The sequence below is a fragment of the Scyliorhinus canicula genome, chromosome 25 (assembly GCF_902713615.1).
Source record: "Scyliorhinus canicula chromosome 25, sScyCan1.1, whole genome shotgun sequence".
NCBI classification, from domain to species: domain Eukaryota; kingdom Metazoa; phylum Chordata; class Chondrichthyes; order Carcharhiniformes; family Scyliorhinidae; genus Scyliorhinus; species Scyliorhinus canicula.
The window spans coordinates 2263274-2290584 of NC_052170.1; the positions used below are offsets into that span (position 1 = coordinate 2263274).

General features: G+C 58.7%; 1 protein-coding gene across 1 annotated transcript in view; it reads left to right on the forward strand.

The window, feature by feature from the left end:
* LOC119956995 (hemicentin-1-like) overlaps positions 1-27311 on the forward strand; it is a 339271-nt gene that overhangs the window by 225666 nt on the left and 86294 nt on the right. Inside the window, exon 32 of the mRNA XM_038784579.1 lies at positions 26060-26335. Coding sequence (XP_038640507.1) covers positions 26060-26335 — 276 coding nt within the window. The remainder of the gene's footprint in view (positions 1-26059; positions 26336-27311) is intronic.

Genomic DNA, 27311 nt, shown 5'->3' on the forward strand with positions numbered 1-27311 from the left:
GCGCATGCGCGGATTCCGTGGCTCCCAGTTGATGCCGGGATCAGCAGCTGGAGCAGCGAGAGTCTCTCCAGTGCCGTGTTGGCCCCCTGTAGGGGCCTGAATTGCTGATCCTGAGGCCATGTTGACACCGTCGGGAATTGCGAAGGTGTTTCCGACGGCATCAAAACCTAGCCTCAGGATCAGAAAGGAGGTTGAGAGGGGACGTGATAGAGGTCTACAAGATTATGAGGGGCATGGATAGAGTGGATGGGCAGGCATTCTTTCCTAGGGTGGAAGGGTCAGTCACCAGAGGGCTTAGGTTTAAGGTCCGTGAGGCAAAGTTTAGAGATGTGCGAGGCAGGTCTTTTACAGAGGGTTGAGGGTGCCTAGAATGCGTTGCCAGGGGAGGTTGTGGAATCAATTACATTAATGACGTTCAAAAGGCATCTTGGGACAAACACATGGATAGGATGGGTATAGAGGGATACGGCACAAGGAAGTGCTGAGGGTATCATGACCGGTACAGGCTTGGAGGGCTGAGGGGCCTGTTCCTGTGCTGTATTGTTCTTTCTTCCACCATCACGTCCTGGAGGGTCTCGAGCTTGGTGCCGCTGAACCATAGCTGCATCTTGTTGGCTGGGATGGTGTGTGTAGGGAGTGAAGTGTGTATACGCAGCTGCAGATTGTCAGCCTCCTGAGTGTCAATAGTGAACCGGGCGAATCCCTCACCGCTTCTGATTGGAATCGACTGTGTTCCACGTGGTGTTTGCCCCTTATCAATCGCTGAATCGGTACAGGCACGGTGCCGGTTCTGCTGTCGTGGAACTCCACGGATCCTGCCCCGCACTAACACTGAGTCTCAGGAACAGAGAATGCAGCCGTTAGGGTTTAAGGGGTAATTGTGACTTGCTGACTCGGGTCTGAAGATAATAGATCAGATACTGAAGATATTGATTGGTTTTTCACATATATATCAGACTGTCTTTGACCAATCACTCTAAATCTGTGCCCTCCTCAATCCCTTCATGAGTGGCAACTTTCCCCCAGACCCCAAATGGTTTTGAATATCGCGACCAAATCTCCAGTGAAAACAGTCTTAACTTCCCCAATCTATCTTCAGAAGTGAAGTTGCTGACCCATAAAGTTTTCATTTGAAACTAATATACCGGAAATGAGGCTGATGACGGCGATGATCTCTAACGGAATCTCTCAGAGTCAGGGAAAGTTGTTTCACTTTCACAGCCCAGCCTGGGGAAGGGCGAGGAACCATTCACTCTGCAAACTCCCGAGTTATGGCTTTTACACCGAATTCACCGGTGGGATATATTCACATTTCCCTGCTAACTTTCAGTATAACAGGTAGGCTGAATTAAACAAAGTCAATTGCTGTTGATATTATATTCAGAATGACTCCAGTTCCATCTTTGCCTGAGTTAATCTGGTGGATATTTTACACTCTCCTATTCTGGTAACTATGACTCTGGGGATGTCTGGCTTCTTTCTAAAAACATTCAGCGATAAAGTTCTACAAAGGAGACCGAGGGCAGGGCTCAACGCCGTCTGAAAGCTTCACTTTGTGACTTTGACACTTCCTGTTGTGTGTAAAACACGCCGAGCAGAGGGCATTTCTCTGTAAGTTTCTAGTTAATGACAAGCGATGGATTTGACAGCAGCAATGTTGGTGCTGGCTCCATTGCAGTGGGGAAACTTGGGGCAGATCCCCTGAGTGGGGGTTCCACACCCATCCACAGCTCTGGGCAGCTCATTAACATCCAGCCCGACATTCGGTTCCTGTTAACTATGGCCAAATCAAACAGTCCCCAGAATAGTCTCTAAAAATCCTCACAGCTTCCAAGTTGACGTTGTTGTGCTGGCAGTTAGTGCTTGTTCCTGCTATCATCATATTGAAACCATCAGTACTGCACATTGGTGCCAGGAGGGACTTGGAAAGCTGAGTGAAGCACCCAGTTCAGTGCCCATGTTGTCACACAAAGAATAACTGTTTCCTGGCGCCTCAAAACAGACCTCTGCCATCCTCAATTCCTTCCTGTCCCTTCTGTGTAATGGGATTATTATTCAGTGTCCAATTCTGTTTAATAACACACCTGTCACTTTGTGACTTTTTTCATGGCAGGCAAATAAATAATATAAATATCTGTTGTTTCCAAACTGAGATTTCTTCAAAGTATACGGACAACATCATCTTCCTATAGAACATAGAACAGTACAGCACAGAACAGGCCCTTCAGCCCTCAATGTTGTGCCGAGCCATGATCACCCTACTCAAACCCACGTATCCACCCTATACCCGTAACCCAACAACCTCCCCTTTAACCTTACTTTTTAGGACACTAAGGGCAATTTAGCATGGCCAATCCACCTAACCCGCACATCTTTGGACTGTGGGAGGAAACCGGAGCACCCGGAGGAAACCCACGCACACACGGGGAGGACGTGCAGACTCCACACAGACAGTGACCCAGCCGGGAATCGAACCTGGGACCCTGGAGCTGTGAAGCATTTATGCTAACCACCATGCTACCCTGCTGCCCCTATGCAAGCCTCAGGTCCATACAAGACCATAAGATATAGAAGCAGAATTAGGCCACTCGGCCCATCGAGTCTGCTCCGACATTCAATCATGGCTGATATTTTTATCATCCCCATTCTCCTGCTTTGCTGATGAGCTTCAAACATACCCTGTTGTCTCAGTCACCCCCCTGCAGTGATCAGAGGCAGGCAGATACAATCTGCAGTATGGCCACTGTAGCTTATATTCAAACAGCAGCAGCTGAACATTTATGCCAACTAAAAATATCATTTTTGAATGATCATATCAGAAGTATTCCTAAACTAAATTTATGTTTTTGTCTGTTCATCAAAACGAGCAATGTGGGGCAGCACGGTGGCTCAGTGGGTTACCCCTGCTGCCTCACGGCCCCGAGGACCCAGGTTCGATCCCAGCTCTGGGTCACTGTCTGTGTGGAGTTTGCACATTCTCCCCGTGTCTGCGTGGGTCCCACCCCCACAACCCAAAGATGTGCAGGCTAGGTGGATTGGCTAAATTGCCCCTTAATTGGGAAAAAAATAATTGGGTACTCTAAACTTATTTTTTTTTAAACGAGCAATGTTTTTGTACTCAGTGTCTGCATTAAACATCCAGGAAGTTAATTATTGCATCAATGCATGTGTGGTGGAGATCAGGTGCAAATGTTCTACTGCTTCATAACACAAGACCATAAGACATAGGAGCAGAGTTAGGCCATTCGGCCCATCGTGTCTGCTCCGCCATTCAATCATGGCTGATAATTTCTCATCCCCATTCTCCAGCCTTCGCCCCATGACGCCTGATCACCTTATTAATCAAGAACCTATCTATCTCTGTCTTCAAGACACTCAGTGATTTGCCTCTACAACCTTCCGTGTGGCAAAAGGGCAGATGTTGATTTACTGTCCTCCCAATTTTCTCAAATGTACTGTCTGAAATATTGGGGATGTTGTCCTTGTCCATTTTCCAGTTAACCTCTCAAGTATGGTCCTAAACTAAAATAATGATTCCTTATATGTCACCAATGCTAAACTGTTTACTGCAAATTATGTTTCAAATATCCCTTTAACCTATAGTAAAACAAATAATTCTGAAATGTGGTTGGTGAATTTCTGACCAACACCTCAGTTGGGAGAAACTCGCGTATGATCAGTTGCTGAGAACCACAAAATCATGGAATTATTACTGCCCGCATCTGCATCGGTTCTGCGAATGAGCAAGGCACCTCGTGCCACTCGCCTGCCTTCTCCCCATAACTCTGTGTGGTAGTCTGTGTAGAGGGATTACGCTACCTAGTAATGCTGGAATGCCATTGGTAGATAATGTATGCTTTTGATTGGTCGAGTCTGTATGGTAGCGCCGCCCTGCAAGGCAGGGTATAAGAGCCCGTACCGTCCCAGCAGCTTCCTTGTAAAATTGTAAATAGTTACGATAATAAGGCAAAACGCTGTTCGGAGGCATTACGGTACCTCCATAACCATAACTTCTACCATGTTACCATGTTGTAATACCAAGCCGCCACCCCCGTCTGACTTTTTTTTAACAGGGGGTGAATGTGGTAGTCTGTGTAGAGGTATTACGGTACCCAGTAATGCTGGAACACCATTGGTAGATAATGTATGCTTTCCATTGGTCAATTCTGTATGGTAGCTCCGCCCTGCAAGGCGGGGTATAAGAGCCCGTGCCGCCCCAGCAGCTTCCTTTCTGTACCTGAGCTGCTGGGGGAAACATCTAGCTTATTAAAGCCTTCAGTTGGACTACATCCTCACCTTAGTAGTCATTGATCGTGCATCACCCTGCACATTCTTCCTTTTCAGATCACAGTCTAACTCCCTTTTGACTCCCTCCGTTGATCCTGCTGCCATCTCACTCTCAGGCAGACCAGTTGCCTCCTTTGCCCTCTCATTCTTCATCCTTTCATGAGTGGAAACAGTTTCTCCCTATTTACTCTGTCCAGACTCCTCATGATTTCGAATACCGTCATATCCCAAACGGGACGTACAGGGTGGCAATGATTATCTTTCCCGTGGTTCTCACAGGGTACGTGCTTCCCCGCTGAGGGGCGGGAGAACTCCATTCAGCTTTGTGTATAGAAGGTCGGTCAGTAAGGCACCGACCGTGGAGAGATCCAATAGGGATCTACCAGGAGCTTTATATAACGGAACTGTAAATAAACCAAAATTCTTCATTCTTACTCCCCGTGTTCTTATTAAATATACCTCTATCAGCTCTCGCAGCCTTCTCTTCTCCAAGGAAAACAGTTCCAATTCCCAAATCAATCTTCAGAATTGACCTTCCTTATCCCCGGAACCTTCTTGTGAATCTTTTCTGAACTCCCGCCAATGTTTTCACATCTTTCTTGAAGTGCGGCGCCCAGAACTGGGCTCAATACTCAAACTTGTACAAGTTCAACATAACCTCCTTGCTCTTGTAGTCTATACCCCTATTAATAAAAACAAATACTTTAGGTCTACTTTATTAATCCCCCGCTCAACCTGCCACTTTCAATGAAATATGCTCAAATACACCCAGGTCATATGAACAGATAAAATGGAAACAGAAGTCTGCCATTCTGTCCCTCAAGCATGCTCCATCATTCAACAAGATCAAAGTTTTTCTGTTTGCGTTTCGAGTTCCACATTCCCATCTACCCCCAATGACATTCGATGCCCTCGCTTACCAAGAATCTATGCAGCTCTGTCTTAACAATGTTGAATGACATAAATATGAACAAGGAACAGGAGGAGGCTATTTATCCCATCAAACCTGATCGGCCATTTAATAACATCATGGCAGACATGATAGCAACCGTAAGTCTACATCCCACCTATCGCCTCATCTCGGTTTTAAATGCATGACACCTTATTTTTAAACGGTGCCCTCTGTTTCTGGCATCCACAAGAAGAAACATCCTTTCCACATCCACCTGGCCAAGACCCTTGAGGATCTTATAGACTTCAATTAAGTCGCCTCCTAGTCGTCTAAACTCCAGTGGAAACAAGGCCAGTCTGTCCACCCTTTCCTCACTAATAATAATGTTGAATGACACTTTATTATTGTCACAGGTAGGCTTACATTAACACTGCAATGAAGTTACTGTGAAAATCCCCTAGTCGCCACATTCCGGCGCCTGTTCGGATACACAGAGGGAGAATTCAGAATGTCCAATTCACCTAACAGCACGTCTTTCGGGACTTGTGGGAGGAAACCGGAGCACCCGGAGGGAACCCACGCAGACACGGGGAGAACGTGCAGACTCCGCACAGACAGTGACCCAAGCCGGGAATCAAACCTGGGACCCTGGTGGTGTGAAGCAACAGTGCTAACCACTGTGCCAACGTGCTGCCCGGTAATTCTCCATTTCAGTAAACTCCATTTTTTATTCTTCCTCTTAAAGTGAACAACTTTCCATTTTTCACATTACACTACATCTGCAAGATTTTGCCCACTCACTCAACCTGTCTATATCCCTCCGTAATCTCCTTATGTCCTTTTCACAACATCTTTTTGCACCTATCTCCGTGTCATCTGAAAAGCTAGCTACCATGTCTTCACTGCCCTCATCTCATTGATATTAATTGTGAAAACTTGAAGACCCAGCACAGACTCCGCGAGACTCCACTCGTCACAACCTGCCAATCAGACAAAGCCCCATTTCTGCATACTCTCTATTTTCGGCCAGCCAGCCAATCCTCTATCCAGACTAATATGTTACCCCTGCATCATGAGCTTTTATTCTCTGGAAATCCAAGTACAGTACGTGTGTAGGCTCCCCTTTGTCCACATTGGTACTACTCATTCAAAGAACTTCTTTCCCTTTCACAAAACCACTCTGATTCTTCCCCATTACCTTGAGTTTCTCTATATGCCGCTCTGTAACTTCATTAACGGTCACTTTTAGCACCTTCCCCATGATAGATGTCAAGTTAACGCCTATAATTTCCTGTTTTGTGCTTTTCTATTTTTGTCACTCTCTACAGGCCCAATACTCACTTTACTTATTCTTTTCCATTTTTAATACCTGTTGAAGCTCTTACTCTCTGTTCTGACATTTTTAGTTAGCTTCCTCTCATCCTCTAATTTCTTTCGCTTGATTAATCTGTTACTCATTCCCTGGCATTCTTTATAGTCTGACCAATCATCTGACCTGGCACTCATCTTTGCAGTTATCTGCTGCTTCCTTATGTTTGATGCTTTTTCTCACTTCTTTAGTTAAGCATAGATGCTGGGTCCTCCTTTTAGAATTGTCTCTATATTAGTAATATACTTATTCTGAGCATTCGGAAAAACTGTATCCCTTTAAATGTCTGCCACTACTTTTGTACTGATCTATCGCCTGGCTTAGCATCCCAGTTCACTTCAGCTAGCTCAGTTTTCATTCCCACATAGTTGCCCTTCAATTTAAATTCCCCCAACAGGCGCTGGAATGTGGCGACTAGGGGCTTTTCACAGTAACTTCATTTGAAGCCTACTTGTGACAATAAGCGATTTTCATTTCATTTCATATTTATTTCATTTCACTTTCAAATACGAGTCTTAGATTTACTCTTCTGCTGTTCAAACTGGATGTAAAATCCAATCATGTCGCTGCGAACTGCCATCACTCTAAGGTCATTACTTATTCTTGTCACACTATACAATACCAATCTAATATAACCTTCTTGCTGATTTGTTCCAGAACGTGCTACTCTAAGAAACTGTCTCAAAAGCATTCTACGAGCTCCTCATTCAGGTTAATAATGCTAATCTGTAGACCTTTATCACAAGAATCTAATATTTCTTCTTGCATACTTTGTCCTATATTGTGGCTACTGTTGGGGGCCTGCAGACCACTCCCACTAGAGATTTCTTTCCTGACTGTTCCTCATCTCTATCCAAACTGAGTTTACACCTGATCCCCTGAACCAAGGTCATCTCTAACGATTGCACAAATGCCATCCTTAATTAACAGTACCTCCACTTTATCTAGCTTCCCATTCTTCTTGAATGTCATATAACCCTCAATATTCAGGGCCCAAGTGGATAATAGGGATCCTGTAGACGTAGTATATCTGGACTTCTGGAAGGCGTTCAATAAGGTGGCGCACAGAAGGTTAATACACAAGGTCAGGTCTCATGGGGTTATGGATAATTGATTAGCTTGGACAGAAGACTGGCTGACGGACAGACGACTGAGTCGGGATAAATGGGTCTTTTTCTGGATGGCAAGATTTAACTAGTGGGGTGACACAGCATTCGGTACTTGGTCCCCAGTTATTTACAATCTATATTTATTACTTAGATACAGGGATAGGGCGTTCTATAGTCAAATTTGCAGATGATACTAAGATAGGTGGGACAGTAAGTTGCAATGAGGAAATAAGAACCTTACAAATAGATATAGATAGGTAAGGAGAATGGGCCAAAATGTGGCAGATGGAGTTTAACGTGGATAAGTGAAAGGTTAACCATTTTGGTCAGAAAAAATGGGACGGCAACTTATTATCTAAATGGGGAGAGACTTCGGGGAGCTCCGGTGCAGAGGGATCTGGGTGTCCTTGTGCATGAGTCACAGAAAACGAGAATGCAGGGACAGCAGGTAATAAAGAAAGCAAATGGAGTGCTGCCATTTATAGCTAAAGGAATAGAGTACATAGAGTACATAGAACAGTACAGCACAGAACAGGCCCTTCGGCCCTCAATGTTGTGCCGAGCCATGATCACCCTACTCAAACCCACGTATCCACCCTATACCGGTAACCCAACAACCCCCCCCTTAACCTTACTTTTATTAGGACACTACGGGCAATTTATCATGGCCAATCCACCTAACCCGCACATCTTTGGACTGTGGGAGGAAACCGGAGCACCCGGAGGAAACCCACGCACACAGGGGGAGGACATGCAGACTCCACACAGACAGTGACCCAGCCGGGAATCGAACCTGGGACCCTGGAGCTGTGAAGCATTTATGCTAACCACCATGCTACCCTGCTGGTAAGGTAAGGAAGTGTTGCTGCAACTACACACGGCATTGGGGAGACCGCACCTGGAGTATTGGGCACAGTTTTGATCCCCTTATTTGAGGAACGATGTAGCGACATTAGAGGCAGTTCAGAGGAGGTTCACTAGGTTGATTCCAGAGATGAGAGGTTTGTTTTATGAGGAGAGATTGAGCAGTTTAGGCCGATACTCTCTAGAGTTTAGAAGAATGAGGGGAGGTCAAATTGAGGTATACAAGATGCTGAAAGGTCTGGATAGAGTAGTTTGGAGCGGGTGCTTCCACTTGTGGGGATTCTACAACGAAAGGTCATAGTCTTAAAACAGATTTGAGGAGAAACTACTTTTCCCAAAGGGTTGTGAATCTGTGGAATTGACTACCCCAGAGTGCGGTGGATGCTGGGACAGTGAGTAAATTTAAGGAGAAGTTTGACAGATTTTTAATTAGTAATGGGTTAAAGGGTTCCGGAGAAAGGACAGGACGGTGGACTAGAGGCAATGATGAGATCCGTCATGATCGTATTGAATGGTGGAGCAGACTCGAGAGACTAAATTGCCGACTCCTGCTCCTAGTTCTTATGTTCTAAGAACTATTCTGTCTAGTTCCATCTTCCAGCTCTTGGTCTATAGCCCTGTGGGTAATAGCACCTCTAGCACAAATCTGGTGTTCTTGATTAATCAGGGGATTTCTTGATCAATAAGGGGATTAGGGGTTATGAGGAGAAGGCAGGAGAATGGGGATGAGAAACATATCAGCCATGATTGAATGGCAGGACAGATTTGATGGGCCAAATGGCCTAATTTTGCTCCTGCAGCTTATGGTCTTATAAAAGGGTCGGTAGCAATATGGATACAAAACTGGCTGAATAATAGGAAGCAGAGAGAACTGGTCAATGGATATTTTTCGGGTTGGAGAAAGGTTTATAGTGGCGCTCCCCAGGGTTGGTATTGAGACCTGTGCTTGTCCTCGTTGATATTAAGGATCTAGACCTTGGTGCAGGGGACAATTCAGTGTTCATGGATCACACAAAACTTGGAAGTATTGTAAAATATGTAGAGAACAGTGTAGAACCTCAAAAGTACATCGACAAGTTAGTGGAGTGGGCAGGTAGGTGACAGATGAAGTACAATGCAACACCCCCTCTGCCCGAAGCCACCAACGCCCATCGCCGGAGCGCTATGCTCTTATCTGTTTGACCGCCAGCAAGCTGTCAGGTGCCCTGTCTCCCCAGAGACTCTTTGGTGGATAGTGGCAACCCTGTGCTTTCACCTCCAAACTCCCCTTGGAGGTGGATTCACAGATTCACATTTTTAAAAGCCTGTTGCAAACCACTCCAGTTCTGCGATGAGCTGTGGTGCTCAGCATCGTTTGACAATGTCTGACTCATGGCCACAGCAGCACCTTTCACCTGGGTGATCCCTGCATGCAAGCTGGCACGGCCCGTCGCATCCCTGGGCTCGAGGTGCTAGGGACGGTTGGAGCACGGTCCTCCCACAGGGCCAGCACTGGTTTCCACCCCCCCCCCCCCCCTTCCCCCCTGGCCAGCCCGGACTAGCCCCTCCCACACCCATCAGATAGAGCACCGAGGCAGATTTAACAGGTGTTTATTATGGAGACATATACAGTCTGTGCCCTAACCCCTATGACTAATCTGTGCCCTGCACCCGTGCCAACCTAACTGGTGTATAATTTTCTGGCCTTACGTCCCTAACACTACGCCTCTGTGGTCCCCCAGACAGTACAGCAGGAGTGGAGGTGGACTGCTGTGACACCTGCCCTGCGACAAGGCTCCCCGCTGGCGTTCGTCTCCTGGGGCGACCCAGCCAAGATGGGCCCGGCTGCTCCTCGGGTGTCGCGGATGGCACGGTGCCACCCTGTTCTGCCCACGTCCCACCAGACACCAGGGACAGGTGGACGGGCGACTCCGAGGTGCTGTGCTAGAACATAGAACATTACAGCGCAGTACAGGCCCTTCGGCCCTCGATGTTGCGCCGACCTGTGAAACCACTCTAAAGCCAATCTACACTATTCCCTTATCGTCCATATGTCTATCCAATGACCGTTTGAATGCCCTTAGTGTTGGCGAGTCCACTACTGTTGCAGGCAGGGCATTCCACGCCCTTACAATGCTCTGAGTAAAGAACCTACCTCTGACATCTGTCCTGTATCTATCTCCCCTCAATTTAAAGCTATGTCCCCTCGTGCTGGACATCACCATCCGAGGAAAAAGGCTCTCACTGTCCACCCTATCTAATCCTCTGATCATTTTGTATGCCTCAATTAAGTCACCTCTTAACCTTCTTCTCTCTAACGAAAACAGCCTCAAGTCCCTGAGCCTTTCCTCATAAGATCTTCCCTCCATACCAGGCAACATCCTGGTAAATCTCCTCTGCACCCTTTCCAATGCTTCCACATCCTTCCTATAATGCGGCGACCAGAACTGCACACAATACTCCAAATGCGGCCGCACCAGAGTTTGTACAACTGCAACATGACCTCATGGCTCTGAAACTCAATTCCTCTACCAATAAAGCTAACACACCGTACGCCTTCTTAACAACCCAATCAACCTGGGTGGCAACTTTCAGGGATCTATGTACATGGACACCGAGATCTCTCTGCTCGTCCACACTACCCAGAATCCTACCATTAGCCCAGTACTCTGTCTTCCTGTTATTCCTTCCAAAATGAATCACCTCACACTTTTCTGCATTAAACTCCATTTGCCACCTCTCAGCCCAGCTCTGCTCTTTATCTATGTCCCTCTGTAACTTGTAACATCCTTTCGCACTGACCACAACTCCACCGACTTTAGTGTCATCTGCAAATTTACTCACCCATCCTTTTACGCTCTCCTCCAGGTCATTTATAAAAATGACAAACAGCAGTGGCCCCAAAACAGATCCTTGTGGTCCACCACTAGTAACTGGACTCCATAGAACATAGAACAGTACAGCGCAGAACAGGCCCTTCGGCCCTCGATGTCGTGCCGAGCAATGATCACCCTACTCAAACCCACGTATCCACCCTATACCCGTAACCCAACAACCCCCCCCCCCATAACCTTACTTTTTTTAGGACACTACGGGCAATTTAGCATGGCCAATCCACCTAACCCGCACATCTTTGGACTGTGGGAGGAAACCGGAGCACCCGGAGGAAACCCACGCACACACGGGGAGGACGTGCAGACTCCGCACAGACAGTGACCCAGCCGGGAATCGACCCTGGAGCTGTGAAGCATTTATGCTAACCACCATGCTACCGTGCTGCCCACAGACTCCAGTCTGAACATTTCCCATCAACCACCACCCTTTGTCTTCTTCCAGCTAGCCAATTTCTGATCCAAACTGCTAAATCACCCTGAATTCCATGCCCCCGTATTTTCTGCAATAGCCTACCGTGGGGAACCTTATCAAATGCTTTACTGAAATCCATATACACCACATCAACTGCTTTACCCTCATCCACCTGTTTGGTCACCTTCTCAAAGAACTCAATAAGGTTTGTGAGGCACGACCTACCCTTCATAAAACCGTGTTGACTATCGCTAATCAAATTATTCTTTTCCAGATGATTATACATCCTATCTCTTATAAACCTTTCCAATACTTTGCCCACAACAGAAGTAAGGCTCACTGGTCTATAGTTACTGGGGTTGTCTCTACTCCCCTTCTTGAACAAGGGGACAACATTTGCTATCCTCCATTCTTCTGGCACTATTCCTGTAGACAAAGATGACTTAAAGATCAAAGCCAAAGGCTCAGCAATCTCCTCCCTAGCTTCCCAGAGAATCCTAGGATAAATCCCATCCGGCCCAGGGGACTCATCTATTTTAACACTTTCCAGAATCGCTATTACCTCCTCCTAATGAACCTCAAGCCCTTCTAGTCTAGTCTGTTTCGGCACCTCTCCTGAGAGAGTCACCAGCACAGGCCCCATCACCTCCTCCTCCCTCAGGGTGCCCAATGTCCCTGGGCTTCTCCATGGGACGGGGGTGCGAGTGGAACCATCCCCTGAGGCCACACACCCCCGCCCCGCCATTGCCAGTCCTGGAGGCCCGCTCTGGTCTCGACAAGAGTCTGAAGGTTCATGGCTATGGAGCACAGGGAGTTGGCCACCTCCTTCTGGGACTGCACCACATCACTCTGCGACTATGCCATCACCCTGAGCGTCTGTGTCAAATCAGCCAGTGACTGGACCACCTCCCTCTGGGAGTCGGCCACCTCCCTCTGGGAGTCGGCCACCTCCCTCACGGACTGGACCACCTCCCTCACGGACTGGACCACCTCCCTCACGGACTGGACCACCTCCCTCTGGGAGTGGGCCACCTCCATCTGGTACTTGACCACCTCCCTCTGGGACTGGGCCACCTCCATCTGGGACTGGACCACCTTCCTGTGGAACTGGGCCACCTCCCTCCTCCGCCGCCCGCCCCCCCCAAACATCCGTAGCCTGGAAGGGGTTGGCCAAACCCCCACCCTACCTCACATGCCAGCACCCATGCCAGCCACCATGGCCATTGAGGCCACCATCTAACCAACCCCTGGGCTGCATGCGCGGAACATCTAAAGGTTGTCTGTTTGTGTGTGTCCCCCCCCCCCCCCCCCCCCAAGGAGAAGGTTGCGACAATCGCCGGAAACGGGAGAAGATGTGAGGGGGACTATGAGAACTGCGGTCCCTCACCATGCCCGAGCACAGGGCACTGAATGTGGTCGGCGGCCCAGAGGAATGGGAGGTCACCGAGGCAGAGTTCAGCAGCAGACTAGGAAGTGAGACCCTGCTTAGTTGCAGATCCCCGAGACTCGGGATATCCCAGATCTCGGGTTGGAGGAGGACACGGAATTCCTGTCACAGCTGTCTCCTACACTCTCCACCATCCCAGAGACTTATCACCTCGATGGGCACATTAGTGAAGAGGCTCCTGTGACACTATCTGGCGCGCACCACACATCGCATGCAGTACAGCGGGTGGAGGTCGGAGCAGCCGAGGGGCCGGACAGTCGGAGGACAGGCCAGTCCCAGGAACCAGCTGCTGTCCAGACGGGTCCCGGGCTTCTGGAACATCCAGCCCCAGCCACAGTGCAGCTGCAGTCAGACACCCAGCGACTACAGGAGAGGATGGCAGCAGGCATCTAGTACCTGCAGGCGCAGGTGGAGGAGTCCATCTGTCTGAGGAGCAGGGGATGGTGCCGGTTATGCGTGCCACCCAGGCTGACACCACGTGGGAGGCATTGGGGGCGACGGTTTTGGCTATGGATTAGTGTGTCTTGGTCTGGGGCATTCTGTGAGGCCTTGGACTGAGAAAGTGCGAATGCGGCGACGCCGGTGGGCCAGACCCAGCGACGAGGGGGGCAGCCACAGAAACAGGCACCTGTCGCAGCCGACCCAGGACACACCTACCCAGGCCACACCTACCCAGGACACACCTACCCAGGCCACACCTACCCAGGATGCACCTACCCAGGCCACACCTACCCAGGACACACCTACCCAGGCCACACCTACCCAGGATGCACCTACCCAGGCCACACCTACCCAGGATGCACCTACCCAGGCCACACCTACCCAGGACACACCTACCCAGGATGCACCTACCCAGGCCACACCTACCCAGGACACACCTACCCAGGACACACCTACCCAGGCCACACCTACCCAGGCCACACCTACCCAGGATACACCTACCCAGGGCAGACCTACCCAGGACACACCTACCCAGGACACACCTACCCAGGACACACCTACCCAGGACACACCTACCCAGGACACACCTACCCAGGGCAGACCTACCCAGGCCACACCTACCCAGGGCACACCTACCCAGGACACACCTACCCAGGGCACACCTACCCAGGACGCACCTACCCAGGGCACAGCCACCCAGGACACACCTACCCAGGACACACCTACCCAGGACACACCTACCCAGGACACACCTACCCAGGATGCACCTACCCAGGCCACACCTACCCAGGCCACACCTACCCAGGGCAGACCTACCCAGGCCACACCTACCCAGGCCACACCTACCCAGGGCACACCTACCCAGGACACACCTACCCAGGCCACACCTACCCAGGCCACACCTACCCAGGCCACACCTACCCAGGACACACCTACCCAGGCCACACCTACCCAGGATACACCTACCCAGGGCAGACCTACCCAGGCCACACCTACCCAGGGCACACCTACCCAGGCCACACCTACCCAGGCCACACCTACCCAGGCCACACCTACCCAGGCCACACCTACCCAGGCCACACCTACCCAGGGCAGACCTACCCAGGCCACACCTACCCAGGCCACACCTACCCAGGGCACACCTACCCAGGACACACCTACCCAGGATGCACCTACCCAGGCCACACCTACCCAGGGCACAGCCACCCAGGACACACCTACCCAGGACACACCTACCCAGGCCACACCTACCCAGGCCACACCTACCCAGGCCACACCTACCCAGGCCACACCTACCCAGGACACACCTACCCAGGACACACCTACCCAGGCCACACCTACCCAGGCCACACCTACCCAGGACACACCTACCCAGGACACACCTACCCAGGCCACACCTACCCAGGACACACCTACCCAGGACACACCTACCCACGATACCCATGTAAGCCCGAGGGCCATTGGGCACCCTGAGGGAGGAGGAGATGCTGGGCCCCGTTCCAGGTCCCACTGTAGGGGAGGTCCTGCAACACCGCGACACCTCGGACTCCACCCCCCCCCCCCCCCCCCCCCCCTTCCATCCCAGGTGCATCTGGTGGGCAACGTGCAGGACAGGCTGGCAGCTCACCATCCCAGTTGCCCGAGCCGCAGCCTGACCCATCTAGGCCGGGCCGCCCCAGGAAACGGTCGCCAAAGGGGTCCCTAGTCACAGGGCAGGAATCACAGGAGTCCACCTCCAGTTCTGCTGTACCGTCTGGGGAACCACCAAGACGTAGTCACAGGGGCCGTAAGGCCAAAACATTAGACACTGACTAACTTGGCACGGGTGCAGGGCACAGCTTAGTTATTGGGGCTAGGGCACGTGTATGAACAGTTTGTTATTGAAGTCACTTTCACACCTACAGAAGCTGCCTTTGTGCTCTGTCCGATGCATGCGGGGGTGTAGTGTGTGTGAAGGGTGATAGAATGCCGGCCTCAGGTGAGTGTGCCCCCCACTCCCCCCCCGGGTCGCTCTGGCTATCCCGCCGGGCAGACGGCACCATACGCTGCAGTGTCACGGCCGCGTGCAGGAACGGTCCAGGTGGAGGATGGTACTGTGGCCATGGGTCAGACATTGTCCAACGTTGTGGAGCCCAGAGCTCATCGCAGAGCGGGTTGTCATCATCCTGCATGGCCTGCAATAGACCCGCTTCCACCGGCGACCGTGTGAGCCAGGCCCGTTGTGCCGCAGGTGGATGTGCAATGGAGGGGTGGTGTGCATGCGGGTGGGGTGAGGGTGGTGGGTGGGGGCGTTGGTGGATGGGGTGAGGGTGGTAGGCTGGTGGGTGGGTGGGTGAGTGTGGTTGGTGGGTGGGTGGGGTGAGGGTGGTAGGCTGGTGGGTGGGTGGGTGAGTGTGGTTGGTGGTGGGTGGGTGGGGTGATGGTGGTAGGCTGGTGACGTAGTGTGCAGTCCGTGCCCATACTCGGCGATTCCCACGCTCCCCTAGTCCGTGAACTGGGCGGCTATCAGCCTGTCCCGTGCCTGCTGGCCCAGCCGGTAACGGTGGGCAGCCTCCCATGTCCAACCTGTCTGTCCTGACCATTGCCCCCATGCTCCTCATCTGGGGAGGTCTGCACATCATCTTGCTGCTCCTCCCCTTGCCCCTCCTCTGCTTGCAGAACATCGCCCCTCTCCTGGGCTATGTTGCGCAGGATGCAGCAGACCACAATGATGCGGCCGACCCTATCTGGCGGGTACTGGAGGGCACCTCCAGAGCTGTCCAGGCACCTGAAGGGCATCTTTAGCTGGCCAAAGCAGCTCTCTATTACACCCCTGGTCGCTGCATGGGCATCGTTGTGGTGGTTCTCCGCGTTGGTCTGTGGCCTCCATTTCGGCGTCATCAGCCACGACTGCAACGGGTAACCCCTGCCGCCCAGCAACCAGCCCCTCAGCCGGGGAGGGGGAGGGGGGGGGGGGGGGGGGGGGGCGTCCCTCGAACATGCTGGGGATTCAAGATTGTGCCAATACAAATGAGTCATGTGCACTGCCCGGGTACCGGGCACAGACGTACAGGATCATCATGCGGTGGTCACAGACCACCTGAATGTTCATGGAATAGGTCCCCTTCCTATTTGTGAACACGGCCCTGTTATCCGCAGGTGGCTGCACGGCGACATTCATCCCATCGATCGCCCCCTGGACCATGGGCATCCTGGCCGCCGCAGTGAAGCCGGCTGCCCGGGCATCCTGGCTGGCCCGGTGCACAGGGGACTGGATGTAGCGATCCAAAATAGCATAAAGAGCATCTGTCACTGCACGGATGCACCGGTGCACCAATGCCTGCGAGGTGCCAGACAGGTCCCCAATCGGCGCCTGGAATGACCCCGTGGCACAGACGTTCAGGGCCACCGTAACCTTGATGGCCACGGGGAGAGGGTGTCCTCCCCAGTGCCACGCGGTGCCAGGCGTGGCATCAGGTGACAGATGTTTGCCACGGTTTCCCGGCTCATCTGGAGTCTCCTCCTGCATGTCCGGTCCGTGAGGTCCTGGTATGACGAGCGGGGCTGGTACACACGGGGCCTCATCGGGCTTCTCCGTTGCACCACCACCTCCTGCTCCTCCTCCTCGTCCTGTCGTGCGGGCGGCCCTCCGCCTGGGCGGCTGCCACCTGCCTCCCTGCGCCACGCCTCCCTGGCACGCTCCTCTGCGGCAGCCTCCGCCGCCTCCCTGGCACGCTCCTCTGCGGCAGCCTCCGCCGCCTCCCTGGCACGTTCCTCTACGGCAGTCACTGCCGCCTCCCTGGCACGCTCCTCTGCTGCACCCTCCGCCCCCTCCCTGGCACGCTCCTCTGCTGCAGCCTCCGCCCCCTCCCTGGCACGCTGCCCTGCTGCAGCCTCCGCCCCCTCCCTGGCACGCTGCACTGCTGCAGCCTCCGCCCCCTCCCTGCGGCACGCTGCCCTGCGGCAGCCTCTGCCCCCTCCCTGGCACGCTCCTCTGCTGCCGCCTCCGCCCCCTCCCTGGCCCCGCTCCAATGCTGCAGCCTCCGCCCCCTCCCTGGCACGCTCCTGCTGCAGCCTCCGCCCCCTCCCTGGCACACTGCTCCCTCTGCTGCAGCCTCCGCCCCCTCCCTGGCACGCTGCCCTTGCTGCAGCCTCCGCCCCCCTCCCTGGCACGCTGCCCTGCTGCAGCCTCGCACCCCCTCCCTGGCACGCTGCCCTGCTGCAGCCTCCGCCCCCTCCCTGGCACGCTGCCCGCGCAGCCTCCGCCCTCCCTCCCTGGCACGCTCCTCTGCTGCAGCCTCCGCCCCCTCCCTGGCACGCTGCCTGCTGCAGCCTCCGCCCCACTCCCTGGCACGCTCCCCTGCTGCAGCCTCTGCCCCCTCCCTGGCACGCTGCCCTGCTGCAGCCTCCGCCCCCTCCCTGGCACGCTCCTCTGCTGCACCCTCCGCCCCCTCCCTGGCACGCTGCCCTGCGGCAGCCTCTGCCCCCTCCCTGGCACGCTGCCCTGCTGCAGCCTCCGCCCCCTCCCTGGCACGCTCCTCTGCTGCAGCCTCCGCCCCCTCCCTGGCACGCTGCCCTGCTGCAGCCTCCGCCCCCTCCCTGGCACGCTCCTCTGCGGCAGCCTCCCTGGCACGCTGCCCTGCGGCAGCCTCCGCCCCCTCCCTGGCACGCTCCTCTGCTGCAGCCTCCGCCCCCTCCCTGGCACGCTCCTCTGCGGCAGCCTCCGCCCCCTCCCTGGCACGCTGCCCTGCTGCAGCATCCGCCCCCTCCCTGGCACGCTCCTCTGCTGCAGCCTCCGCCCCCTCCCTGGCACGCTGCCCTGCTGCAGCCTCCGCCCCCTCCCTGGCACGCTCCTCTGCTGCAGCCTCCGCCCCCTCCCTGGCACGCTGCCCTGCTGCAGCCTCTGCCCCCTCCCTGGCACGCTGCTCTGCGCCAGCCTCCGCCCCCTCCCTGGCACGCTCCTCTGCTGCAGCCTCCGCCCAATCCCTGGCACGCTGCCCTGCTGCAGCCTCCGCCCCCTCCCTGGCACGCTGCCCTGCTGCAGCCTCCGCCCCCTCCCTGGCACGCTCCTCTGCTGCAGCCTCCGCCCCCTCTCTGGCACGCTGCCCTGCTGCAGCCTCCGCCCCCTCCCTGGCACGCTGCCCTGCTGCAGCCTCCGCCCCCTCCCTGGCACGCTGCCCTGCGGCAGCCTCCGCCCCCTCCCTGGCACGCTTCTCTGCGCCAGCCTCCGCCCCCTCCCTGGCACGCTCCTCTGCTGCAGCCTCCGCCCAATCCCTGGCACGCTGCCCTGCTGCAGCCTCTGCCCCCTCCCTGGCACGCTACCCTGCTGCAGCCTCCGCCCCCTCCCTGGCACGCTGCCCTGCTGCAGCCTCCGCCCCCTCCCTGGCACACTCCTCTGCTGCAGCCTCCGCCCCCTCCCTGGCACGCTCCTCTGCTGCAGCCTCCGCCCCCTCCCTGGCACGCTGCCCTGCGGCAGCCTCTGCCCCCTCCCTGGCACGCTGCACTGCGCCAGCCTCCGCCCCCTCCCTGGCACGCTGCACTGCGGCAGCCTCCGCCCCCTCCCTGGCACGCTCCTCTGCTGCAGCCTCCGCCCCCTCCCTGGCACGCTCCTCTGCGGGAGCCTCCGCCGCCTCCCTGGCACGATGCACTGCGGCAGCCTCCGCCCCCTCCCTGGCACGATGCACTGCGGCAGCCTCCGCCCCCTCCCTGGCACGCTGCCCTGCTGCAGCCTCCGCCCCCTCCCTGGCACGCTGCCCTGCTGCAGCCTCCGCCCCCTCCCTGGCACGCTGCCCTGCTGCAGCCTCCGCTCCCTCCCTGGTACGCTGCACTGCTGCAGCCTCCGCTCCCTCCCTGCGGCACGCTGCACTGCTGCAGCCTCCGCCCCCTCCCTGGCACGCTCCTCTGCTGCAGCCTCCACCCCCTCCCTGCGGCACGCTGCCCTGCGGCAGCCTCCGCCCCCTCCCTGGCACGCTCCTCTGCTGCAGCCTCCGCCCCCTCCCTGGCACGCTCCTCTGCTGCAGCCTCCGCTCCCTCCCTGGCACGCTCCTCTGCTGCAGCCTCCGCCCCCTCCCTGGCACGCTCCTCTGCTGCAGCCTCCGCCCCCTCCCTGGCACGCTCCTCTGCGGCAGCCTCCGCCCCCCTCCCTGCTGCAGCCTCCGCCCCCTCCCTGGCACGCTGCCCTGCTGCAGCCTCCGCCCCCTCCCTGCACGCTGCCCTGCTGCAGCCTCCGCCCCCTCCCTGGCACGCTGCCCTGCGGCAGCCTCCGCCCCCTCCCTGGCACGCTGCCCTGCTGCAGCCTCCGCCCCCTCCCTGGCACGCTGCCCTGCTGCAGCCTCCGCCCCCTCCCTGGCACGCTGCCCTGCTGCAGCCTCCGCTCCCTCCCTGGCACGCTCCTCTGCGGCAGCCTCCGCCCCCTCCCTGGCACGCTGCCCTGCTGCAGCCTCCGCCCCCTCCCTGGCACGCTCCTCTGCTGCAGCCTCCGCCCCCTCCCTGGCACGCTGCCCTGCTGCAGCCTCCGCCCCCTCCCTGGCACGCTGCCCTGCTGCAGCCTCCGCTCCCTCCCTGGCACGCTGCCCTGCAGCAGCCTCCGCCCCCTCCCTGGCACGCTCCTCTGCTGCACCCTCCGCCCCCTCCCTGGCACGCTCCTCTGCTGCAGCCTCCGCCCCCTCCCTGGCACGCTGCCCTGCTGCAGCCTCCGCCCCCTCCCTGGCACGCTCCTCTGCGGCAGCCTCCCTGGCACGCTGCCCTGCGGCAGCCTCCGCCCCCTCCCTGGCACGCTCCTCTGCGGCAGCCTCCGCCCCCTCCCTGGCACGCTCCTCTGCGGCAGCCTCCGCCCCCTCCCTGGCACGCTCCTCTGCTGCAGCCTCCGCCCCCTCCCTGGCACGCTCCTCTGCTGCAGCCTCCGCCCCCTCCCTGGCACGCTGCCCTGCTGCAGCCTCCGCCCCCTCCCTGGCACGCTCCTCTGCTGCAGCCTCCGCCCCCTCTCTGGCACGCTCCTCTGCTGCAGCCTCCGCCCAATCCCTGGCACGCTGCCCTGCTGCAGCCTCCGCCCCCTCCCTGGCACGCTGCCCTGCTGCAGCCTCCGCCCCCTCCCTGGCACGCTGCCCTGCGGCAGCCTCCGCCCCCTCCCTGGCACGCTCCTCTGCGCCAGCCTCCGCCCCCTCCCTGGCACGCTCCTCTGCTGCAGCCTCCGCCCAATCCCTGGCACGCTGCCCTGCTGCAGCCTCTGCCCCCTCCCTGGCACGCTGCCCTGCTGCAGCCTCCGCCCCCTCCCTGGCACGCTCCTCTGCTGCAGCCTCCGCCCAATCCCTGGCACGCTGCCCTGCTGCAGCCTCCGCCCCCTCCCTGGCACGCTACCCTGCTGCAGCCTCCGCCCCCTCCCTGGCACGCTGCCCTGCTGCAGCCTCCGCCCCCTCCCTGGCACACTCCTCTGCTGCAGCCTCCGCCCCCTCCCTGGCACGCTCCTCTGCTGCAGCCTCCGCCCCCTCCCTGGCACGCTGCCCTGCGGCAGCCTCTGCCCCCTCCCTGGCACGCTGCACTGCGGCAGCCTCCGCCCCCTCCCTGGCACGCTGCACTGCGGCAGCCTCCGCCCCCTCCCTGGCACGCTCCTCTGCTGCAGCCTCCGCCCCCTCCCTGGCACGCTCCTCTGCGGGAGCCTCCGCCGCCTCCCTGGCACGATGCACTGCGGCAGCCTCCGCCCCCTCCCTGGCACGCTGCCCTGCTGCAGCCTCCGCCCCCTCCCTGGCACGCTGCACTGCGGCAGCCTCCGCCCCCTCCCTGGCACGCTGCACTGCTGCAGCCTCCGCCCCCTCCCTGGCACGCTCCTCTGCGGGAGCCTCCGCCGCCTCCCTGGCACGCTGCCCTGCTGCAGCCTCCGCCCCCTCCCTGGCACGCTGCCCTGCTGCAGCCTCCGCCCCCTCCCTGGCACGCTGCCCTGCTGCAGCCTCCGCTCCCTCCCTGGTACGCTGCCCTGCTGCAGCCTCCGCCCCCCTCCCTGGCACGCTCCTCTGCTGCAGCCTCCACCCCCTCCCTGGCACGCTCCTCTGCGGGATCCCCCGCCCCCTCCCTGGCACGCTCCTCTGCTGCAGCCTCCGCTCCCTCCCTGGCACGCTCCTCTGCTGCAGCCTCCGCCCCCTCCCTGGCACGCTCCTCTGCGGCAGCCTCCGCCCCCTCCCTGCTGCAGCCTCCGCCCCCTCCCTGGCACGCTGCCCTGCTGCAGCCTCCGCCCCCTCCCTGGCACGCTGCCCTGCTGCAGCCTCCGCCCCCTCCCTGGCACGCTGCCCTGCGGCAGCCTCCGCCCCCTCCCTGGCACGCTGCCCTGCTGCAGCCTCCGCCCCCTCCCTGGCACGCTGCCCTGCTGCAGCCTCCGCCCCCTCCCTGGCACGCTGCCCTGCTGCAGCCTCCGCCCCCTCCCTGGCACGCTCCTCTGCGGCAGCCTCCGCCCCCTCCCTGGCACGCTCCTCTGCTGCAGCCTCCGCCCCCTCCCTGGCACGCTGCCCTGCTGCAGCCTCCGCCCCCTCCCTGGCACGCTGCCCTGCTGCAGCCTCCGCCCCCTCCCTGGCACGCTGCCCTGCAGCAGCCTCCGCCCCCTCCCTGGCACGCTGCCCTGCTGCAGCCTCCGCCCCCTCCCTGGCACGCTGCACTGCTGCAGCCTCCGCCCCCTCCCTGGCACGCTGCCCTGCTGCAGCCTCCGCCCCCTCCCTGGCACGCTGCACTGCTGCAGCCTCCGCCCCCTCCCTGGCACGCTGCCCTGCTGCAGCCTCCGCCTCCCTCCCTGGCACGCTGCACTGCGGCAGCCTCCGCCGCCTCCCTGGCACACTGCCCTGCTGCAGCCTCCGCCCCCTCCCTGGCACGCTGCCCTGCTGCAGCCTCCGCCCCCTCCCTGCTGCAGCCTCCGCCCCCTCCCTGGCACGCTGCCCTGCTGCAGCCTCCGCCCCCTCCCTGGCACGCTGCCCTGCTGCAGCCTCCGCCCCTCCCTGGCACGCTGCCCTGCTGCAGACTCCGCCCCCTCCCTGGCACGCTGCCCTGCGGCAGCCTCCGCCCCCTCCCTGGCACGCTGCCCTGCGGCAGCCTCCGCCCCCTCCCTGGCACGCTGCCCTGCTGCAGCCTCCGCCCCCTCCCTGGCACGCTCCTCTGCTGCAGCCTTCCGCCCCCTCCCTGGCACGCTCCTCTGCGGGATCCTCAGCCCCCTCCCTGGCACGCTCCTCTGCGGCAGCCTCCGCCCCCTCTCTGGCACGCTCCTCTGCGGCAGCCTCCGCCCCCTCCCTGCGGCAGCCTCCGCCCCCTCCCTGGCACGCTGCCCTGCTGCAGCATCCGCCCCCTCCCTGGCACGCTGCCCTGCTGCAGCCTCCGCCCCCTCCCTGGCACGCTGCCCTGCTGCAGCCTCCGCCCCCTCCCTGGCACGCTGCCCTGCTGCAGCCTCCGCCCCCCTCCCTGGCACGCTCCTCTGCGGGATCCTCAGCCCCCTCCCTGGCACGCTCCTCTGCGGTAGCCTCCGCCCCCCTCTCTGGCACGCTCCTCTGCGGCAGCCTCCGCCCCCGCCCTGCGGCAGCCTCCGCCCCCTCCCTGGCACGCTGCCCTGCTGCAGCCTCCGCCCCCTCCCTGGCACGCTGCTCCGCAGCCTCCGCCCCCTCCCTGGCACGCTGCCCTGCTGCAGGCTCCGCCCCCTCCCTGGCACGCTCCTCTGCGGCAGCCTCCGCCGCCTCCCTGGCACACTGCTCCTGCTGCAGCCTCCGCCCCCTCCCTGGCACGCTGCCCTGCTGCAGCCTCCGCCCCCTCCCTGGCACGCTGCCCTGCTGCAGCCTCCGCCACCTCCCTGGCACGCTGCCCTGCTGCAGCCTCCGCCCTCTCCCTGGCACGCTCCTCTGCTGCAGCCTCCGCCCCCTCCCTGGCACGCTGCCCTGCTGCAGCCTCCGGCCGCCCCTCCCGTGGCACAGCTGCCTCTGCTGCAGGCCCTCCGCCCCCTCCCTGACAGCTGACCTGCTCAGCCTCGCACCCTCCCTGGCACACTTCCTCGCTGCAGGACTCCGCCCCATACCTGCGCACGCTGCCCTGATGCTGCAGCCTCCCCCCTCCTGGCACGCTCCTCTGCTGCAGCATCCGCACACTCCCTGGCACGCTGCCTTCTGAAGCCTCCGCCCCCTCTCCTGGCACGCTCCTCTGCTGCAGCCTCCGCCCCCTCCTGGCACGCTCCTCTGACGACAGCCTCCGGCCACCTCCTGGCACGCCTCGCCCTGCTGCAGCCTCCGCCCCCTCCCTCTGCACGCTTCCATCTGCAGCCTCTCGCCCCTCCTGGCACGCTCCTCGCTGCAGACTCCTCCCCCATCCCTGGCACGTAAGCCCTGCTGCAGCCTCGCCCCTCCCTGGCACGCTCCTCGTGCAAGCCTCCGCCCCCTCCCTGCTGCAGCCTCCGCCCCCTCCCTGGCATGCTGCACTGCGGCAGCCTCCCCCCCCTCCCTGGCACACTGCTGCAGCCTCCGCCCCCTCCCTGGCACGCTCCTCTGCGGGATCCTCAGCCCCCTCCCTGGCACGCTGCACTGCTGCAGCCTCCGCCCCCTCCCTGGCACGCTCCTCTGCTGGAGCCTCCGCCCCCTCCCTGGCACGCTCCTCTGCGGCAGCCTCCGCCCCCTCCCTGGCACGCTCCTCTGCGGCAGCCTCCGCCCCCTCCCTGGCACGCTGCCCTGCTGCAGCCTCCGCTCCCTCCCTGGCACGCTGCACTGCTGCAGCCTCCGCCCCCTCCCTGGCACGCTCCTCTGCGGGATCCCCCGCCCCCTCCCTGGCACGCTGCCCTGCGGCAGCCTCCGCCTCCTCCCTGGCACGCTGCCCTGCTGCAGCCTCCGCCCCCTCCCTGGCACGCTGCCCTGCTGCAGCCTCCGCCCCCTCCCTGGCACGCTGCCCTGCTGCAGCCTCCGCCCCCTCCCTGGCACGCTGCCCTGCTGCAGCCTCCGCCCCCTCCCTGGCACGCTGCCCTGCTGCAGCCTCCGCCCCCTCCCTGGCACGCTGCCCTGCTGCAGCCTCCGCCTCCCCGGCACGCCCCCTCCCCAATCCCCCCGGCACGCCCTCAACCCCCCCCCTCCTCCTCGGCATGCCCCCTTCCCAACCGCCCCCGCCCCCCCCCCCCCCGGCACGCCCCATCCCCAACTCCCCCGGCACGTCCTCAACCCCCCCCCCCCTCCTCCCCGGCATGCCCCTTCCCAACCGCGCCCCCCCCCCCCCCCCCCCGGCACGCCCCCTCCCTAACTCCCCCGCCACGTCCTCAACCTCCCCCCCCCCCCTCCCCGGCATGCCCCCTTCCCAACCGCCCCCCCCCCCCGGCACGCCCCCTCCCCAACCAACCCCCCTCCTCCCCGGCACGCTCCCTCTCCATCACTCGCCCTCCCCGGCACCCCCCTATCCTCCCCGGCATGCCCCTCCCCAAACCATCCCTCCCTGGCACGCCCCCTCCCCAACCAACCCCCCTCCTCCCCGGCACACTCCCTCTCCATCACTCGCCCTCCCCGGCACGCTCCCTCTCCATCACTCGCCCTCCCCGGCACCCCCCTCTCTTCCCCGGCATGCCCCCACCCCCCAACCCCCCCTCCTCCCTGGCACGCTCCCTCTCCATCACTCGCCCTCCCCGGCACCCCCCTCTCCTCCCCGGCATGCCCCTCCCCAACCAAACCCCCTCCTCCCCGGCACGCTCCCTCTCCATAACTCGCCCTCCCCGGCACCCCCCTCTCCTCCCCGGCATGCCCCTCCCCAAACCTTCCCCCCCCCGGCCGCACCCTCGCCCTCCCGGGCACCCCCCTCTCCTCCCCGGCATGCCCCTCCCCAAACCATCCCCCCCCCCGGCACGCTCCCTCTCCATCACTCGCCCTCCCCGGCACGCCCCCTCCCCAACCCCCCCCGGCACGCCCCCACCCCCCAACCCCCCCCCCTCCCCGGCACGCTCCCTCTCCATCACTCGCCCTCCCCGGCACGCCCCCTCCCCAACCCCCCCCGGCACGCCCCCACCCCCCAACCCCCCCTCCTCCCCGGCACGCTCCCTCTCCATCACTCGCCCTCCCCGGCACGCCCCCTCCCCAACCCCCCCCCCCCCCCCCCCCCCCCCCCCTCTCCTCCCCGGCAGGCACCCTATCTCCCTCCCCCCCGCCGTGCCACGGCACGATTCATGACAACGTGACTTTTGGGGGGGCGGCCAAGCGGGTTTTACGCCCCCCCCGGCGATTCTTCGACCCGCCAGGGGGTCGGAGAGTCCCGCCCAAGGTCTCAGGAACGGAGAATCGCACCATTGTAACAGTGCACGGTTTCAAAATGAAACTGTAGTTACTGTGGGGAGTTAACTGTTAAGTATTGAAATTAAATGTATTTCCTTTTCCTTCATCTATTGTGATTTGTTTCCTTGGCAGCAATTGTAACTGGATTTGAGATCAGGATCAACATAAACCCCCCAGCTGTGGAATTTGGAGATTCTTTAGAGATGAATTGCACTACGACATGTCCAGACCCAATAATCAACGTGGAATATAAACCAGGGATACATCCTAACAGAAAAACTGGCAGTAATTGGATCACTGACTATTTCCCGAGTGTGCAGGCATGGGATTTTACAGCACCATGTAATGTGATCTGTAAATCACAGAATCATCGCTCAAATGAGGGGAAAAAGGTGGTCACAGTATACAGTAAGTGAGAACTCTTATTCTAACATTGGATTGGATTTGTTTATTGTCACGTGTACCGAGGTACAGTGAAAAGTATTTTTCTGCGAGCAGCTCAACAGATCATTAAGTACATGGGAAGAAAAGGGAATAAAAGAAAATACATAATAGGGCAACACAAGATATACAATGTTACTACATAAGCACCGGTATTGGATGAAGCATACAGGGTGTAGTGTTAATGAGGTCAGTCCATAAGCTGGTTATTTAAGAGTCTGGTAACAGTGGGGAAGAAGGTGTTTTTGAGTCTGTTCGTGCGTGTTCTCAGACTTTTGTATCTCCTGCCCGATGGAAGAAGTTGGAAGAGTGAGTAAGCAGGGTGGGAGGGGTCTTTGATTATGCTGCCCGCTTTCCCCAGGCAGCAGGAGATGTAGATGGAGTCAATGGATGGGAGGCAGGTTCGTGTGATGGACTGGGCGGTGTTCACGACTTTTTGAAGTTTCTTGCGGTCCTGGGCCGAGCAGTTGCCATACCAGGCTGTGATGCAGCCAGATAGGATGCTTTCTATGGTGCATCTGTAAAAGTTGGTAAGGGTTACTGTGAACATGCTGAATTTCCTTAGTTTCCTGAGGACGTATAGGGGCTGTTGTGCTTTCTTGGTGGGAGCGTCAACTTGGGTGGACCAGGAAAGATTTTTGGAGATGTGCACCCCTAGGAATTTGAAACTGCTAACCATCTCCACCTCAGCCCCGTTGATGCTGACAGGGGTGTGTACAGTACTTTGCTTCCTGAAGTCAATGACCAGCTCTTTAGTTTTGCCGGCATTGAGGGAGAGATTATTGTCGCTGCACCACTCCACTAGGTTCTCTATCTCCCTCCTGTATTCTGACTCGTCGTTATTCGAGATCCGGCCCACTATGGTCGTGTCGTCAGCCAACTTGTAGATGGAGTTGGAATCAAATTTTTGCCACACAATCGTGTGTGCACAGGGAGTAGAGTA